Genomic DNA, 16,592 nt, shown 5'->3' on the forward strand with positions numbered 1-16,592 from the left:
ACAACAGCCATATTTGCCATGTCAAGAATTTGTGATTTGTAGATGACTATATTGTTGGAGATAATACTGTTAAATATTTAGTAGTAATTTGAATTTGCATGTCACTCTGTTTATGAATACTATCGGATATTTCACCATCGGGAATATTACAAAATTTACAAAACTCTCGAAGTATGGCCATATTAATACTATTAAGATGACAAACTGGTTTCAAATTCTAACAAAGCACAACAACCTTCTATTTATAGAAGTAACAAAATAAATAGCACAAGTGGCGATCTGCTGTAAATTCTAACAGTATTCACAGACATGAACAAACCACAAATAACTGAAATGCTTAAACTGAAAAAAATGCAGTATATTCATACAATACATAAAACAGATAAACTGTTACAAACTGACAATGCAAATTAAACTTCAACCAAAGGAGGCAGACTAACGAGGAAAATAAACTAGAGCTTAAAAACAACAATCAGCAATTTACCCGAGTGTACTGTCCATATTTATGCTTCTCATTCAGTGGCTAGTGTGCAATAATCAAAAACAAAAATAAATTTATAAAGTGCAATGTGGACATATTGCCATGCTTCAAGTGTAAGATATAAATGATAAGAAGACAAAAATATTCCAAATCACTCACATTTGCACTATTCAAGTGTAAACGAAAATGGGCTTAAAAATTATTCTCTTTTTAGCATATACAGCTGTTTAATAGAGAGTAACTTCAAGTGATAAATGTTCCTTTTTATATCTGACCAAGTGACATAACTTTTTTTATCAAGAAAGCTGGTTATTAGAAGTTTTATCAGCATCTTTCATAAAAGGCACGAGGGTCTCATATTACACCCTCTTATTAGTCTAGCAGGATAAAGAGTATTTAGTCTTTAACTCTATCTTACGTTAACTTAGATTGTAGACAATCATATTGCAGAAATTCTTCTCAAACTTGTTACTGTGGAGAAAGCAATAACAAGACTTCATTTTATGTACCAAGTAACCAGTTTGAAAAAAATCATCTTCTTTTTGTGTAAACAGTACAAGGGTTACAATATAAAATGTGAGCCCCTGGCTCAGGTGAGCAAACAATATATCAATATCACCATGCAAGTTTGGTGCTTTGTCCATACCTTCCACACATAAAACTCCTAGAGTTAAAAACATTCAATTATGATATTTATTAAATTTTCTTCTTTTTATTCTGTTTATAGGATATCCTATCTATTTCTATAAGCAAAATGTAAAGGCTTCTATACAGCTTAGAATATAAAGAGAAAATCAGAACATGATAAGAAAACTGGTTCTAAGTATAGTGAAATCATTTCTTTTATTTGTGGCAGCTAATATCATGGAGTTCAAAGTTATGCAATGAGATCTCAAATTTAAAAAACTGTTAATTCAAGTCCTTTTTCAGGCATGCAACGAGTTAGAAGAACAGAACCCCAGGCTCAAACATGAATTTGACTAGCATATTATTTTTCGTGTAAAATTTCTGCAAATGTCATCAAATGAATCAAAGTTTAGGTAAAAAATAGAAAACAACATTTTGAGTGCATGCTCCAACCCCCACCTCCAACCCCTCCCTAACTACAGCAGGCATCAATCAATATTAGTGTTATTACATGCTTGCTTTTGCACAAGCCATGAAATTTTATGCCATGGAAAAAAAAAAGATTTCACAGTACTTGTAGATTTAGAGATAAACAAATATACAATGAATAATATATACATTATTACACTAAGAAATACTATTCACATAGTAAATATGTTGTTAGAGTGGAGTTACTCTATTTCAGACCAAACATGTATGTGTTCTGAAAATTAGCCAAATTGTTTATGTTATACTTACAGTGATTATGTTACAAATAACATTATTTAACTTTTTACAAGCGTTCTTGCTACCTTTGTCCATGATCATCTTAAAATATTTATGATAGGCATTGCCAGAGCCAAAGAAGTATAAAATACACAGAATGGCAACAGGAGATACATGTATTCTCGCGTAAGCTCGTTTCAGCGCGTTATCTTGTTGAAGCGTTTGCCGACTTAAACAATCGTGATCAAATCGACAGACGCTTATTAAATTATTACACTGGTGATACGGCCGGCACGTAATAAACCAAACTGTGTCCAATTTTCAAACGACAACTGTTGATTTCTCAGACTTCCAATTATAAATTCATTCCTTCCCCATGTAAAAAATACTAATAACATTAAAAAAAAACACCATTATCATTATAAACAAACGATCTGATAGAAAGTTTTTCACAACACAAATTTTTATCCTTCTGCTGTCTGTTTCATACACCGGTAAAAAGAGATCTCATTCAGTTCCCATGTGATGTTGGCGAGATTTGCTCTATATGCCTTTCAAGTTGCCAATCTATTTATTTTCATAACTCTTTGCCAGATCTTAAAAATCTCATGTGCAAAAGGAGTCAAACCCTTTGACCTGAACATTCAATGGATTTTGGCAGAATTTTTGCTACCTGTCTACCAATTTTTGTTCATTCAAACTTAAGCTTTCATTAACCATGTGGATAATGTGTGTATTTGAGGCATTATGCCTATAGATGTAAAAGAAATTTCTGATTTATGGTATTTCAAACACACAGAGATTATTTGGTCTTAGTTAAAACTGTGCATTTAAAAGCCACTATATACCAGATTTTTGAAAATTAGAAAAATATATATACAGCATGAGATATACATAGAAGATTATAGATACATTACACAAGTAATAAGAAAAATATATATAGTTGAAAAGAAAAAGAAATTAGAACAATGAAAACTTCCACAGTAAACCAGTCAAAGTCATATAAATGTTAAATTAACAGTTGAAATATTTAATCATCAGTACTGACAATATTGCAAATACACCCAGGTCTCCCTAGAACCAAAAGTTATAAACCTCAGTTCAAAAAAAGCCTCAAAACTGAAACATCTGATTTTTTTAACTCACCAATGAGATGGCTGCACTTTAAGACTGATGTTTAAACTTAACCCTTAGCCTGCTAAATTTCTAAAATGGACTGGTCTTTCATTCAATTTGGGCAATACCATTTATCATTTGAAGGGGTGTTCACTGAAAATTTACTGACTGAATAGCGAACAGTGCAGACCATGATCAGACTGCACGGATGTGCAGGCTGATCTTGGTCTGCACTGGTCGCAAAGGCAGAATCACTTGCCGCCAGCAGGCTAAGGGTTAAAGAAATAACTTTGAACACTGCCTTCAGTGCTTGATAATCTTTTTTTTTTTTTACATAGGCTCTGTGAAAGTTTGCTAGAATAGTTTAAGACGAACATGTATCAATACCTTCAATACAGGCCATTCTTCAAACTGCAATTAGTGTATGCAAAAATTTGAAACAGACATTTTAACAGCAAAATTAATGTAAAACAGCAGCTGGATTTCTTATACAGAAAAAGTATACACATATATGGATCTTTTAACTTTCATACTGTCATTGGTTGTTTTTTATATTCATTTATCATACAACATTTTCCTTCAAAATAACATGCATAAAGTCTTAAAAGATTTTTTTCACTATTTTTTTTCAGAAACAGGCAGTTTTCAACAACTCATTAGTCTGTCAATAGAACAATAAAATCAATCTGTATTTAAGGAAATGAGTCTGTATATAAAACATTAAAAAATACAATTGTTATTTTAAAACAATTCCTTCTTCTGCCATTAGTGAAAACAGAAAAAAAATATACTATACTGAAGAATTTTTATGACTTAAGAACTACACAATCAAGATTTATATTCCAAATGAACAAGACAATGTCCTAATAAATAGAGCAGTAAACGTACACTTGTGCACAGCAGTACCCTTACAAAAGCAAACCTCTGTGGCGTACATGCTGCGTATTTGCTGTGTATATGCCGCGAACACAGTAGTACGCCAGAGGAGTACATTTTACATACACCGCATGCCGCGTACATGCCGCGTACTGTTTCGACGAGTACACAGCATGTACGCAGGAGGTCACTAGTACACTTCAAGTACGCAGCACAGACTCTGAAAATTTAAGGAGTACACTGCATGTACGCAGGAGGGACTTGTACAAGAAAATAGTACACTGCATGTACACCGCAGATACTTTGAAATTTGTGCAGTACACTTCATATATGCGGGAAAGACTTGTACAATTTCTTTTGGCATTTATACTCAGTTTTTTTTTATAAGTTAAAGTCTGAAGTAAACTTCATATACGCCGGAGGGACTTGTTCATTTTCTTTTGGTGTTTATACTTTGAATTTTTTTAGGTAAAAGTCTGCATCTTAGTGATTTCTGAGCTGCACCTTGCATGCAGTGTAAAAATATATTCTTTTTCATTTTGAATTAATCCTGGAGCTTTCTAACTTGGATAATTGAAAAGCCTTATTTGAACTTCGTTGCATTACATTTTGTAATACATGAAATAATTACCAAGATAATGCCTCAACAGCGCCCGAATGAGAAGAATTAATAGCTCTCACTGTTATTTGAATACTCTTAAGCAAAACACCATTCTATCATGTTTTATAAAGGCTTTAATGCTCATTATGTTAACTCATTAAGGCCTCACCAGATTAAAAAGTTGTTCATCGGATTTGCCGCTCGTATATTTTCAGAACGTTTTTGGCTAATTGCGCTTGCCCCATTGGAAAAAATCAATCCAAAAATTTTTGGCGCGCTACTTTTTACGGACGTAAAAGTGTATAAATGCTTATATAATTCCAGTCCTAGATTGTTCTCGGATGGATTTTAATCAAAATAAATACATACTACGCACACATCGTCTATAATAAATCATAACACTTATATTTAGTTGCATTAAAGTTGTTTCCCCTTGATGCAGTTACGCCATTTTCTTCAAATGTTTACCAAATTACATGCTACAAAAATTGATTTATTTCATTGAAAAGTGGATGAAGAAAAGCATACTAATTTATTTGATAACATCAATCTACATTATTTTGGTAAGGGTAAATACTTATTGATGCATGTCACTTATCTTTTTTCTGTTTTTTTTTCTGTCCAAATGATCAGCATTTGCATACAAAAGTTGGTGGGGTAGGGAATTTACATTATCACAGCAGTTTCGCCACAAGAGTACACAGCATGTATGCAGCAGGAGTACACAGCATGTACGCCGCAGGACTCGGGCCAGGAGTACACAGCATGTACGCTGCAGGAGTACACAGCATGTACGCCGCAGGGGTAGTACACCGCAGGCTCATTTGCATGTGAAAAGTGTATGTGCCGCGTACATGCTGCGTACTATTTCCCGCATACTAAATTCCTCCAGCGTACATCCTGTGTACTATGTAGTCCACAGCATGTACGCAGCAAGTAGTACGCGGCAGAGCTCATTTGCATGTCAAAAGTGTACTACAAACGTATTATCGGTGTATGTGCGGTGTATATCCTGCGTACTATTTAAAGCCCTTGATTTCAATACACATCATGTACGCATCATATACGCTGTATGTACACAGCAAGAGTACGCAGCAGGCCTTTTTCTTCTGTAAGGGTAATGTAAAACTAAAACACAATCTTTTTAACCCAGATTTTAAAGAATGAAAGCTGAATGTCATATATTTAACATCCTGCATCTCCTAAAAACAAATTAGTGGTGCATATGAGCTGAGTATTTTGTCAGATGTCAAAAAAGCAGAAATAAACAAAAAGCTTAAGAAAAGCATCACTTTGTGAACTGCTGCATATATTCTTGACTCACTGGTGCAGTAAGGTTTGTGAATAATCTGATTTTTCAACACATAGCTTTGCAAAATATTTACACAGTATTTTATGCAGAATTAAGCCACCTACCCTAGCTGTAATTCGGCTGTTTTCTATTTCTTTAGGAACCATATCTTCTGTCATGTCCTTGAACTTTACCGATCCCTTACCTTTCAGCTTTGTCATAGGGCTACAAAATGTATAAATATGCTTGAAGTTATTAAAATGATTAAAAGTATTATCTTCCTCTACTGTGTGTCTATTACAATAATAGACTTTATCATTTATTAAGAGGAAAAATATGTGTAAGTGGCCCAAAAGCTATATCAACAGATATTCCGTACAGCAGCCTGAGACTGCTTGTTCTGGCCATAGTAAGGATTCAATTTCTACCATTTTTGGCTCAAAATTGTATTTGAATGAAATTAAACATGAAGTAAACATTTATCTTAATGTGGAAAAAAAAAATCTAAAGTCAGCCAAGAGTCCACCTAAAGAAATTACTTAATTCTTGCTATTTTTGCCTTTTTTATTGATTCGCAAAACTGAGTTCTGGAACTCAGATTTTAATTACTTTTCTGCCCGGTAGAATTGAAAATTTACACAAAGACGGAGCTTTGCATTATTAAGCAATTTTCTATTAAGTGGATATTTGGTTATGCAAGAATATTTGGTAATGGTAGAGTAGTTACCTCTCCTCCTGATTCTTTGCCATTTTCCGTCGCCTTTTTTTCTTCATGTTAGGCACCCAAACATAGTATGACTTTGGTATAAATGTATCATCCCATGTTCTGCTTAGATCCTCTGGGTCAAACACCTCTTGCACCTTTAAGATGAAAGGCAAGTCATTTTATTTTACTTAAAAAATATCTTAACAAAAATATTAAAACACTTTTATGATAATAAATGAAAGCCTATTAGATACTGAATTAAACATTTCTACTAGTCTACTGACTATGAAAATAGTTTGTTTGCTATAGGAAAAGTTAATTGTTTACATGTGCAAACGTATTCACTACTTAGATGAGCATACGAAAATGACACATAAAAAGTTTCTTATATGTTCTTTTAATAAGATGCTTTAGCAAATAATTTTACCTGCTGGGCACAATGGTTGCAAAATCAAAAATTTGTTTAGCAGTAACAGGATGTATCTATACACTAAAATGTTTTTGGTTTGGACATTATACAGTTGTTTGAAAAGAAAAGTGGCTTAGTACAGGTGGTCGCATGTTTTTTATTCTGTGTACTGTAGACTGCTAATAAATGATAAAACTGTACAATGCTGGCTATATATAATTCAACAACAATAAAAATACTTTTCTGCTAAATGAAATAGGCACTGACCTCAACAACTTTGAATTTAGATACAGGAGGCTCTGAGTTGGTTCCTGATTTAGGTGAAGTCTGTGGAGCCCTGGTTACTTTAATACTGCAATAAGATACAGGTAAATATTATAAAAATTGTAAATATGTACCGGTACTAGGAAGAAAAAATATCAACAGATTTAATTACTGTCACACAGTGTTCCTACTGCAAATTATGAAAGCAAAACCCCAAAACAAGTAAGGGAAAATCGTCAAAATACAGAAGAACTGGCTTGCTCCAAATTCAACAGACAGTTTCATAAATTCAGGGAAAAAATCATACTAAAAGAGCCATGGAAACCATAGGTTTATGTGTGATGTACGGAACTAGTCTCGCTACAAAATAAACAGTGTACAAAAAAACCATTAGCCTACCTCTGTGTTCTGACTGGTTTTTCAAATGTTGAATACAGCTCATTCCTATCATGGGCAGGCTTTCCTCCATACCTTGATGGAAACAAATCTCTCTTGTCCTCACCGTAGTCATCTAACATATTACATACCTTCAATGTGGGCAAATCTGGACAAATATAAACAATACAGTAGTTGCAAGAGTAATAAATGTTGCAAGTAAATGGTATATATTTCAACTTGGGTTTAAATCAGCAATGAAGCCTGACATGCCCTACAGTAAAAATGACCAAGTTAAGACAAAAACAGATTAAATCTGCCTCAAAAAGTTTACTATTTTCTATTACTCTTCACTGACATACAGAACATACTAGGGTTGATCCAAAAGTAATGTCACTGGAGTCATAAAAATATGTATAATGAAAAGCAAAAATTCCTACCCAAGTACCTTAATCTGTTTAAAACAGTTTTAGAAAATATCATAAAAAATTGTTGCTTACTTATCGAAATATCGACACGCACAGAAAACATGGTAACAAAGATCTCCGCATGTCGGTGACATTACTGATGTTGAAATTGATATCTGTGTCGATAAGTAACAACAATTCTTAGCACTTCATAATGAACTTAATCTCCAAGGATGCCACCATAGATGAATTTATAGTGCCATTGGTTGCTAAGCTGTTTAACCAATTCACTGCTAAAAGGTGTAACTACACTTCATTATAATTTCAAGAGTAGGTGTGTTGCTTTGGTGTCAATTGGTGATAGTCTTTGTTTGTTTGTTTTATGTTGTTTATGAAAACAACACACTATTTATGCTGTGGCAAAATGTTGTCTCAGGGGTGAAATTTGAAGTTCTTTATATTCAAAACAAAACAACCAAAGAAAATAATATTTATCCATGTAATCAAAATTGAATTAGGCTTAGCTTACACCTTTATCTAATTTCTATAATGATACAACCATGAATAAATGTGCAATGGATGAAGTGACATTATTTCTGGATCAACCCCATATTTACCTAATATAGTCAACCACCTGATAACAAACACAATCCTTTTCATTTTCTATGAGTGGTTTTTATAGGCAGGCTTGCATGTGCCACAAGTGCAATTTATTTTGAAGAAGAAGAAGGCAAAAATACTTACTTAAGTACTGTTTAAAAACTGGACTTTTAATTTTAAACACAACACAATTTCTTGTACTTGCAAATGAATTCAATGCTGTCCACATGACACTGATTGCTGACATTCTATTGAAGTAAAATTATTGTAGACTTGATGCAAATAAAAAGAGGGTTCTTACCAAGTTCTATATCTGGTGGTGTTCGTGGTCTCGCCCTCAGCTTTGGAAAGCCTTTTTCTTGCCTTACGTTTGACTGCCAGCATGATGGATGTTGGCACAAGGGGCCACAGTTTGTCTCATCTACTTGCAACTTAAGAGCCATGTTGATCTATCTGACTGAAAAATAAATCATATTGACAGACAACTACCATTTATCAAATTCAAATAAAATACAGAACTTATTTCTAAGCACAACTAAAATGAATTATAAGTCAGGAAATTGCCTATTTTGCTTTTCTTTTGCTTAATGACTTAACTTCTGCCCCATTAAATTTAGCTTGAATGCTTTTGTACATATGACAACTGCTTTTTTAAGAAAAACAATTGCACCACTGTCATAACACATTCGCTACCATCCATAAGCGAGGCCAAATACCCAAGTAGCATATTAGTTTGAACTAACTGCATTCACTTTCTCCATCCACACAATACAATTTTTTTATGAAAGTGAAAATTGTATCAAAGACTGGTTTACAATATTTAAGGTATAGGTCCATGCTTTGGAGAAAAAAGTTCAAACGTCATCAAATCATAGAAAGAAAGCATTGTTTTACATGAAAATATAACAGCATATAAAACATTTATATTATTGTACAAAACCATTGTCAACTTATTCATATATGTATTGAATTCCGGAAAGGGACTACCTGAAGGGGCCACACTTCTGGACAGTCCAGCGCCTTTAAAAACTCACCATTTTTAAAAAGCTGTTACATGTCTTCGTTTTGATGCATTTGCAACATCGTGCGAGTGTTTAAACTTTACATAACTAGGTAAAACATCGTTTTGACAATTATTTACATTTATTTCTTTACAAATGGCATTCTTATTTAAAGGGGGACAACTCATTTAGAATATTTTAAGTATCCAACTCCGTGGGACAGAACAGTAAAACATGTATTGGACAGATAAGTTGTGTGGCAAGCTGCTGTTCATTCGCTAAAAAAATCTGTTGTTTTGTGATATACTGCTAAACCTTAATGAAAAATGCCCTAAATGACCAACTTGAATTATGGAATATTTCACTATACATGGATAATAGCAGTCAGCATGATGGAAATGTTTCCAAAAGAGCCAGTCTATGAGCACAATAATGTATTCAACTTATAGAATGTGTAGATTTTTACTTTGTGATATATGAATCATTGATTGGTGAGTAAAATAATACTTCTTTGCTTTTCTGTATGCTAATAATTTTATTATATTCTTTAATTAATTGTTTTTCTGCATATATTTTTGTGTATTTACGCAAATATGCATCTAGTCCAACTAATTTGACGTGATCCTAGGAAATATTGAGATATTTTTTTCGTATATGCAATATCCCCACTCGCATCGAACACTCGAAAGACCAAAATAGCTGAAGCAATTTCCGATAAAATTTTCATTGCTGCCGATGCTTATTTCACAAATTGGCCATAAATTCAAATAAAATAGAAAAGTAGAAACTTCACAGGTCGCTCAACACGACAAAAACGAAAATGTTGCAGGCTCGGTTTGATTGAGCCTGTTCATGGACGGAGTGGAAATGCATGCTACCGTCCTAAAACTTACATGTATCGAAAGGGGATTCAATTCCTCATTGATTTATGTAAAAATTTCCAAATAATATCCAAAATTACGAATTTTCTGATTTAAACCTATGAATGTACTGTACACGATTTACCTTTACCGTGCAGGGTTTTTTTTTATTCTTTAGCAGCAGCCGAATATCGGTCTCGTCCCCCAGCCGAGGATTTCCCCCACAGCCAAGGATTTCCCCTACCGCAGTCCGAAATTCTCCTACGTCTGAAATTCCCCCCTCTGAAATCGTAAACAAAGCAAGGGAGATTTTTGATAGTTAAAATCAGAACAGGCTGAATGGAAACTAACATGACTATAAATTAATTAATCTTTTCTACTTAGTTATTTGCTATTTAATTTTGCAAAGATTGCGTAAGTATGCACTGGATGAAAGCGGGAAAACCCACAGGTGCCTGCTCATGAATATTGCTGAACTATTCGTCAGTGCTCGTCACGTGGTGAGACTGATTAAAAATTAGATGCACTAAGATCATACGCAATTCACTAACTTGGGAAACCAACAACCATATGACGTCAGCATACAAAAATAACGTAGTTTAACTGTTCGAATACACATGTATAAAGTAATGGTAGGCCCGTAATGGTAACGGTTTGTTTATGTTTTTATTTGACAATTAATTTCGGGTTATTATTTTATATTTTGAAGTTCATTTTCTTGTTCAGTTTGAGAGAAGTAGCTGGCGGTACATCCTTCAGTAGCTGGCGAAATCGCCGGCCGCCGGGGCTTGTGGACAGCTCTGTCATCATCGGTTCCGATACCAAGCGTAAAAAAACTAAAATACTAAAAATTCGGAGTCATTTTCGGGGGTAAACATGGAATGTTAAAAAAGACTTCTTTTTTCATCGGCAAAAGACGTAAGTATATGTCTCATATTACGACACACTTTGTAAGTGTGTACAGTTGCTAAAAGTTGCAGGAATATGTAATAAAAACATAGTTTAAAGTGTTTATTAATCCCTTACAGAAGAAAAAGGCCTGCTGCGTACTCTTGCTGTGTACATACAGCGTATATGATGCGTACATGATGTGTACTGAAATCAAGGGCTTTAGATAGTACGCAGGATATACACCGCACATACACCGATAGTACGTTTGTAGTACACTTTTGACATGCAAATGAGCTCTGCCGCGTACTACTTGCTGCGTACATGCTGTGGACTACATAGTACACAGGATGTACGCTGGAGGAATTTAGTATGCGGGAAATAGTACACAGCATGTACGCGGCACATACACTTTTCACATGCAAATGAGCCTGCGGTGTACTACCCCTGCGGCGTACATGCTGTGTACTCCTGCGGCGTACATGCTGTGTACTCCTGACTCGAGTCCTGTGGCGTACATGCTGTGTACTCCTGTGCTAATGTAAATTCCTTACCCCACCAACTTTTGTATGCAAATGCTGATCATTTGGACAGAAAAAAACAGAAAAAAGATAAGTGACATGCATCAATAAGTATTTACCCTTACCAAAATAATGTAGATTGATGTTATCAAATAAATTAGTATGCTTTTCTTCATCCACTTTTCAATGAAATAAATCAAATTTTTGTAGCATGTAATTTAGTAAACATTTGAAGAAAATGGCGTAACTGCATCAAGGGGAAACAACTTTAATGCAACTAAATATAAGTGTTATGATTTATTATAGACGATATGTGCGTAGTATGTATCTATTTTGATTAAAATCCATCTGAGAACAATCTAGGACTGGAATTATATAAGCATTTATACACTTTTACGTCCGTAAAAAGTAGCGCGCCAAAAAATTTTGGATTGATTTTTTCCAATGGGGCGAGCGCAATTAGCCAAAAACGTTCTGAAAATATATGAGCGGTAAATCCAATGAACAACTTTTTAATCCGGTGAGGCCTTAATGAGTTAACATAATGAGCATTAAAGCCTTTATAAAACATGATAGAATGGTGTTTTGCTTAAGAGTATTCAAATAACAGTGAGAGCTATTAATTCTTCTCATTCGGGCGCTGTTGAGGCATTATCTTGGTAATTATTTCATGTATTACAAAATGTAATGCAACGAAGTTCAAATAAGGCTTTTCAATTATCCAAGTTAGAAAGCTCCAGGATTAATTCAAAATGAAAAAGAATATATTTTTACACTGCATGCAAGGTGCAGCTCAGAAATCACTAAGATGTAAGCTTCACAAATGAACATTGCAAATAGTAAATGGCAAATTTTCATTGTTCAGAATACCGGTAATCTGAACTATTCTATGCTATTAAGATAAAAGTTACTCGGAAATCAAGTTCTTGCTTCCAAAAAAAAAAAAAAAAAAATGTACAATTCCTTCCTGCATGAAGTGTACTTCAGACTTTTACCTAAAAAAATTCAAAGTATAAACACCAAAAGAAAATGAACAAGTCCCTCCCGCTTATATGAAGTTTACTCCAGACTTTAACTTATAAAAAAAAACTGAGTATAATGCCAAAAGAAATTGTACAAGTCTTTCCCGTGTATATGAAGTGTACTGCAAAAATTTCAAAGTATCTGCGGTGTACATGCAGTGTACTATTTTCTTGTACAAGTCCCTCCTGCGTACATGCTGTGTACTCCTTAAACTTTCAGAGTCTGTGCTGCGTACTTGAAGTGTACTAGTGACCTCCTGTGTACATGCTGTGTACTCGTCGAAATAGTACACGGCATGTACGCGGCATGCGGTGTATGTAAAATGTACTCCTCTGGCGTACTACTGTGTTCGCGGCATATACACAGCAAATACGCAGCATGTACGCCACAGAGGCTTGTTTCTGTAAGGGATATGCATAATTGTAAATTCCCCACCCCCCCTCCCCGAGTGAAAAAATTCCCCCAAAATTGCTCGTCGCGCGCTATTTTCTTCCCCCAATGACAGGCTGGGGCCCCTTTCCCCAGTCGTAAAAAAAAAACCCTGCCATGTCTACATGCCAATATGCGCAAGCGATAAAACCAATAACTTTACATGACTGTGTACTGTGATTTATCCTCCATTATTTTGGTCTTTTAAAGTTTTGACATTTAGATTGTCCGTCACAAATATAAAACAAACTGAACGTCGCATTATTTTGACTAATATGCATCTTGTCTGGAGCTCTGGGGATTTATACCTTTCCTGTGTAAAAATGCAAATGTAACCATACGGGTCAGACCAGACCAACTTAGTAACAGGCCCATATCCCTTACATGTGTACTTTGTCAGTTAAGTTATGGTATCCAGAACTAAATATCCCTACTCTTTCTTTTATGCTTCATTCTTTTCTCTCTTTGACAGTTGACGCACGTCAAAGTCTGTGTCCTTGTGAGGGGTTAGTCAAAATAATTCGAAAGTCAGATTGTTATATATTTGTGATGGGCAATCTAACCGTCAAAACTTCGAAGGACCAAAATAATGGCGGATAAATCACAGTACAGTCATGTAAAGTTATTGGTTTTATCACTTGCGCATATTGGCATGTAAACACGGTAAACGCTAATCATGTACAGCAAAAGGGGGACATATTCTAAACCAAATGGGGGGTGTTTTGACTAGGTGGTGTTTTGACTAGGGGACGTTTTGTATTTTGACTTGTTACCATAAAAATCATGCATTACTGAAATAACCAAGAATACAAACCAACCTTAGTTTGTTTCTTTTTTAACTCAATTTTACTTTGCATGTGTTTAAATTTTCTAAAACTTCATGAGATTGACGTATTAATCTTCTTTTTTCATGTAGGAAATTTCAATAACACTCTGTCGGCCATTTTGAAACAAAATCTTGGCAACTTGTAGTACTGCAGTAAATAATTCATGTATAAATTTACAACTAGAAGAGATTGTAATCTTTTTGGGATATCATTTAAAAACATGATATGTTATTATCGCAATTTCTTCTCGTTTTAAATTTTATTAAAACTTGTAACACATTATAATCATTTACTCCGTAGCAATGCGGAAGTGAATTGCAAATCAACACAAAATGGATGCAAATAATTTCGGTGGAAAATTAAAGCGGTTTGCTGGTACAGCAGGGACAGTTTTTAACAGAGCTGTTCAGGTATTGTTGGAAATAATATTCGTTGTAAAATTAAGAAAAAGCTAAGCATGACATATTTGAATGACTTGGAAAATTTATTTTAATTCATGACCTAATCAGAAAAATATTTTTCATTGATTTCTTTGGCATGTTGAATTCTATATTTCCATTAACATTATGCTTAATGAAAAGGCACTTTCTAGGGTCTGGTAATGGGTACTCCAAACACACAGTCCGTAGGTCCCGTCCAGTAACATATATTAAACTACACTTAAAATAAAATCTGAATGATTCAATTCTTCTAATTATTAATTTTCCTGTATTTCTTGCATAAAAAGTGCACCTTTCACAGGGTATTTGGGTATTGTAATAATGGGAGAAAAATTATATATTAACAAGGCATTGCACATTTTTGAAAATGCTGTCAAAACAGAATATTTTATTGTTGCACGTATAACTCTCTTTTGAATTTAAGCCCGCCCGCAAGGAGAGTGCAGAATTCAACCTGCCCACAGCAGGGGTTCCATTTGACCCGGGACCCCGGGTCCGGACCCGGGAGATTTTCAAAAGACCCTCAAAGGACCCGGCATGATACTTGCCTGTGCGTCCTTCGGGACCGGGAGGCATTTTCCTTTGATAATCCTTTCTCTTATCATTCATTTCCTTCAGTAAAACTATTTCCACGATAGACATGTGTATTCCAAAATAAATGCTCGCGGTCATGCCCTCCTGCCTTTGATCTTCTGCTAAATCCCGCCCTTTCTCCTGTAGACATGCCTCGCTGATTTTTTTTATCAGCAAGTTACGTCACGGCGAGTGCACATAGGTAACAAGAATCAGTGAAGTGTTGAAATTAATTGATGAAGCGTATTGATCCTGTGGACAGTCAAAAAAGGCGCCAATTATTAAATTATCGTAAGCAGCTGATTACCGAGCATGTGAAAAGTGCCCTGCAAGATTTTTTCACGCAAACCTTAAATTAGACCATTGCTTAGTGATCGTAATTTCAACAAGAAACTTCACAAATTTTGATGAATTTTGAAAGCAAAAATAAGATTAGAATGTCCGTTAGTCTAATTACACCCGATGTCATATGCATATTTCCAAAATTCCTTGAAAAAAACTGACTTTCATTGCAGTTTTTAATGATAAGTAACATAATTATTTGAGGAACTATCTCTGATTCAGCTTAGTTTGCCAAGTAAACTGAGCAAAAACTACTTTCCGGTGACATTCCGAAAGTGTACCAGTATCCGGATAGTACATTTTGGATACATTTTTATAGAGTGTTATAGCACTGTTCTGTTATTAAAAATTAAATGAAACATAGAAGAAAAACCTAATCAAAATAACATGAATTTTGATAAATATTAGTTTACAATATATGACCTGAAACTGACATTTTTATTATGCTGTAACATGATCTTGGGTTTATTGTTTTTCTTAGGTAAAGATCTATGTATTACTAAAAAAAATATAGTCAATTATATGGACGTGTTGGGACAGGACTCCTGTATTTTGGAAAAGGACCCTTCAAAATTTGGGCCCAAGGGTCCTGGGACTCTTGGGTTTTCAGGTCTAGTGGAACCCCTGGCCCACAGGGAGAGTGCAGATCTGCGGATCGTGTGGTCATGAGTTTGATCCCCAGGCTGGGTGTATGTTCTCTATGACAATTTGATAAAAGACATTGTGTCTGATACCATTCGTCCTGACATTGTGTCTGATACCATTCATCCTCCACCTCTGGGGAAGTTGGCAGTATTAAAGTTGCATAGAACAGGTTTATACTGGTACAGAATCCAGGAACACTAATTAGGTTAACTGCCTGCCTTTACATAACTGAAATACTGAACATTGAAAAATGGCGTTAAAATTAAAATAAACAAATCTTTTGAATTTTTCGGTAACTTTGAATGTATTGAATTGCATGTAAATTATGCAATAATTTATTTTTAGGAATCATATCATTAATTTTGGGGAGTATCAAATACAGTCTCTCCTGCAGACATTCATACACACAAAAACAACGTGTATCCTGATATAAATACATCAAATATTTATACAAGTGCATCCAGAGAAAAGAAATGTAATGAAATTCATTTGATACAAAAAATGATTGTTTCAAGTAAGCAGTAGTCTGAAAACAAAAAATGATTGTTTCATGTAAGCAGTAGTCTGAAAATGTGTGCTTTGACA

The 16,592-nt window shown here is 34.5% G+C and overlaps 2 protein-coding genes across 24 annotated transcripts in view; one reads left to right on the top strand and one right to left on the bottom strand.

Moving 5' to 3' along the window:
• LOC123549036 (uncharacterized) overlaps positions 1-14,135 on the bottom strand; it is a 35,194-nt gene extending 21,059 nt beyond the window's left edge. For 6 of the 20 annotated variants that reach the window (XM_045336899.2, XM_053524797.1, XM_045336875.2 and 3 more), the window contains exons 1-8: positions 13,999-14,135; positions 8,760-8,915; positions 7,476-7,620; positions 7,080-7,164; positions 6,425-6,558; positions 5,823-5,922; positions 3,317-3,340; positions 485-523 (exon numbers count right to left, since the gene is read on the bottom strand). In XM_045336899.2, the coding sequence (XP_045192834.2) occupies positions 485-523; positions 3,317-3,340; positions 5,823-5,922; positions 6,425-6,558; positions 7,080-7,164; positions 7,476-7,620; positions 8,760-8,901 (669 nt within the window). In that variant the 5' untranslated portion in view covers positions 8,902-8,915; positions 13,999-14,135. Of the gene's footprint in view, positions 1-484; positions 524-1,127; positions 1,146-3,316; positions 3,341-5,822; positions 5,923-6,424; positions 6,559-7,079; positions 7,165-7,475; positions 7,621-8,759; positions 8,916-10,464; positions 10,602-13,998 lie in introns of all 20 variants that reach the window. The other 14 variants (XM_045336916.2, XM_045336908.2, XM_045336843.2 and 11 more) reach the window with 7 other exon arrangements.
• A 136-nt stretch (positions 14,136-14,271) lies between these two features.
• Positions 14,272-16,592, top strand: part of LOC123549118 (endophilin-B1-like) — a 57,284-nt gene continuing 54,963 nt past the window's right edge. For all 4 annotated transcript variants that reach the window (XM_053524799.1, XM_053524800.1, XM_045336956.2 and 1 more), the window contains exon 1: positions 14,272-14,417. In XM_053524799.1, coding sequence (XP_053380774.1) covers positions 14,340-14,417 — 78 coding nt within the window. In that variant the 5' untranslated portion in view covers positions 14,272-14,339. The remainder of the gene's footprint in view (positions 14,418-16,592) is intronic.

This window comes from Mercenaria mercenaria, chromosome 15 (genome assembly GCF_021730395.1).
Source record: "Mercenaria mercenaria strain notata chromosome 15, MADL_Memer_1, whole genome shotgun sequence".
NCBI lineage: Eukaryota > Metazoa > Mollusca > Bivalvia > Venerida > Veneridae > Mercenaria > Mercenaria mercenaria.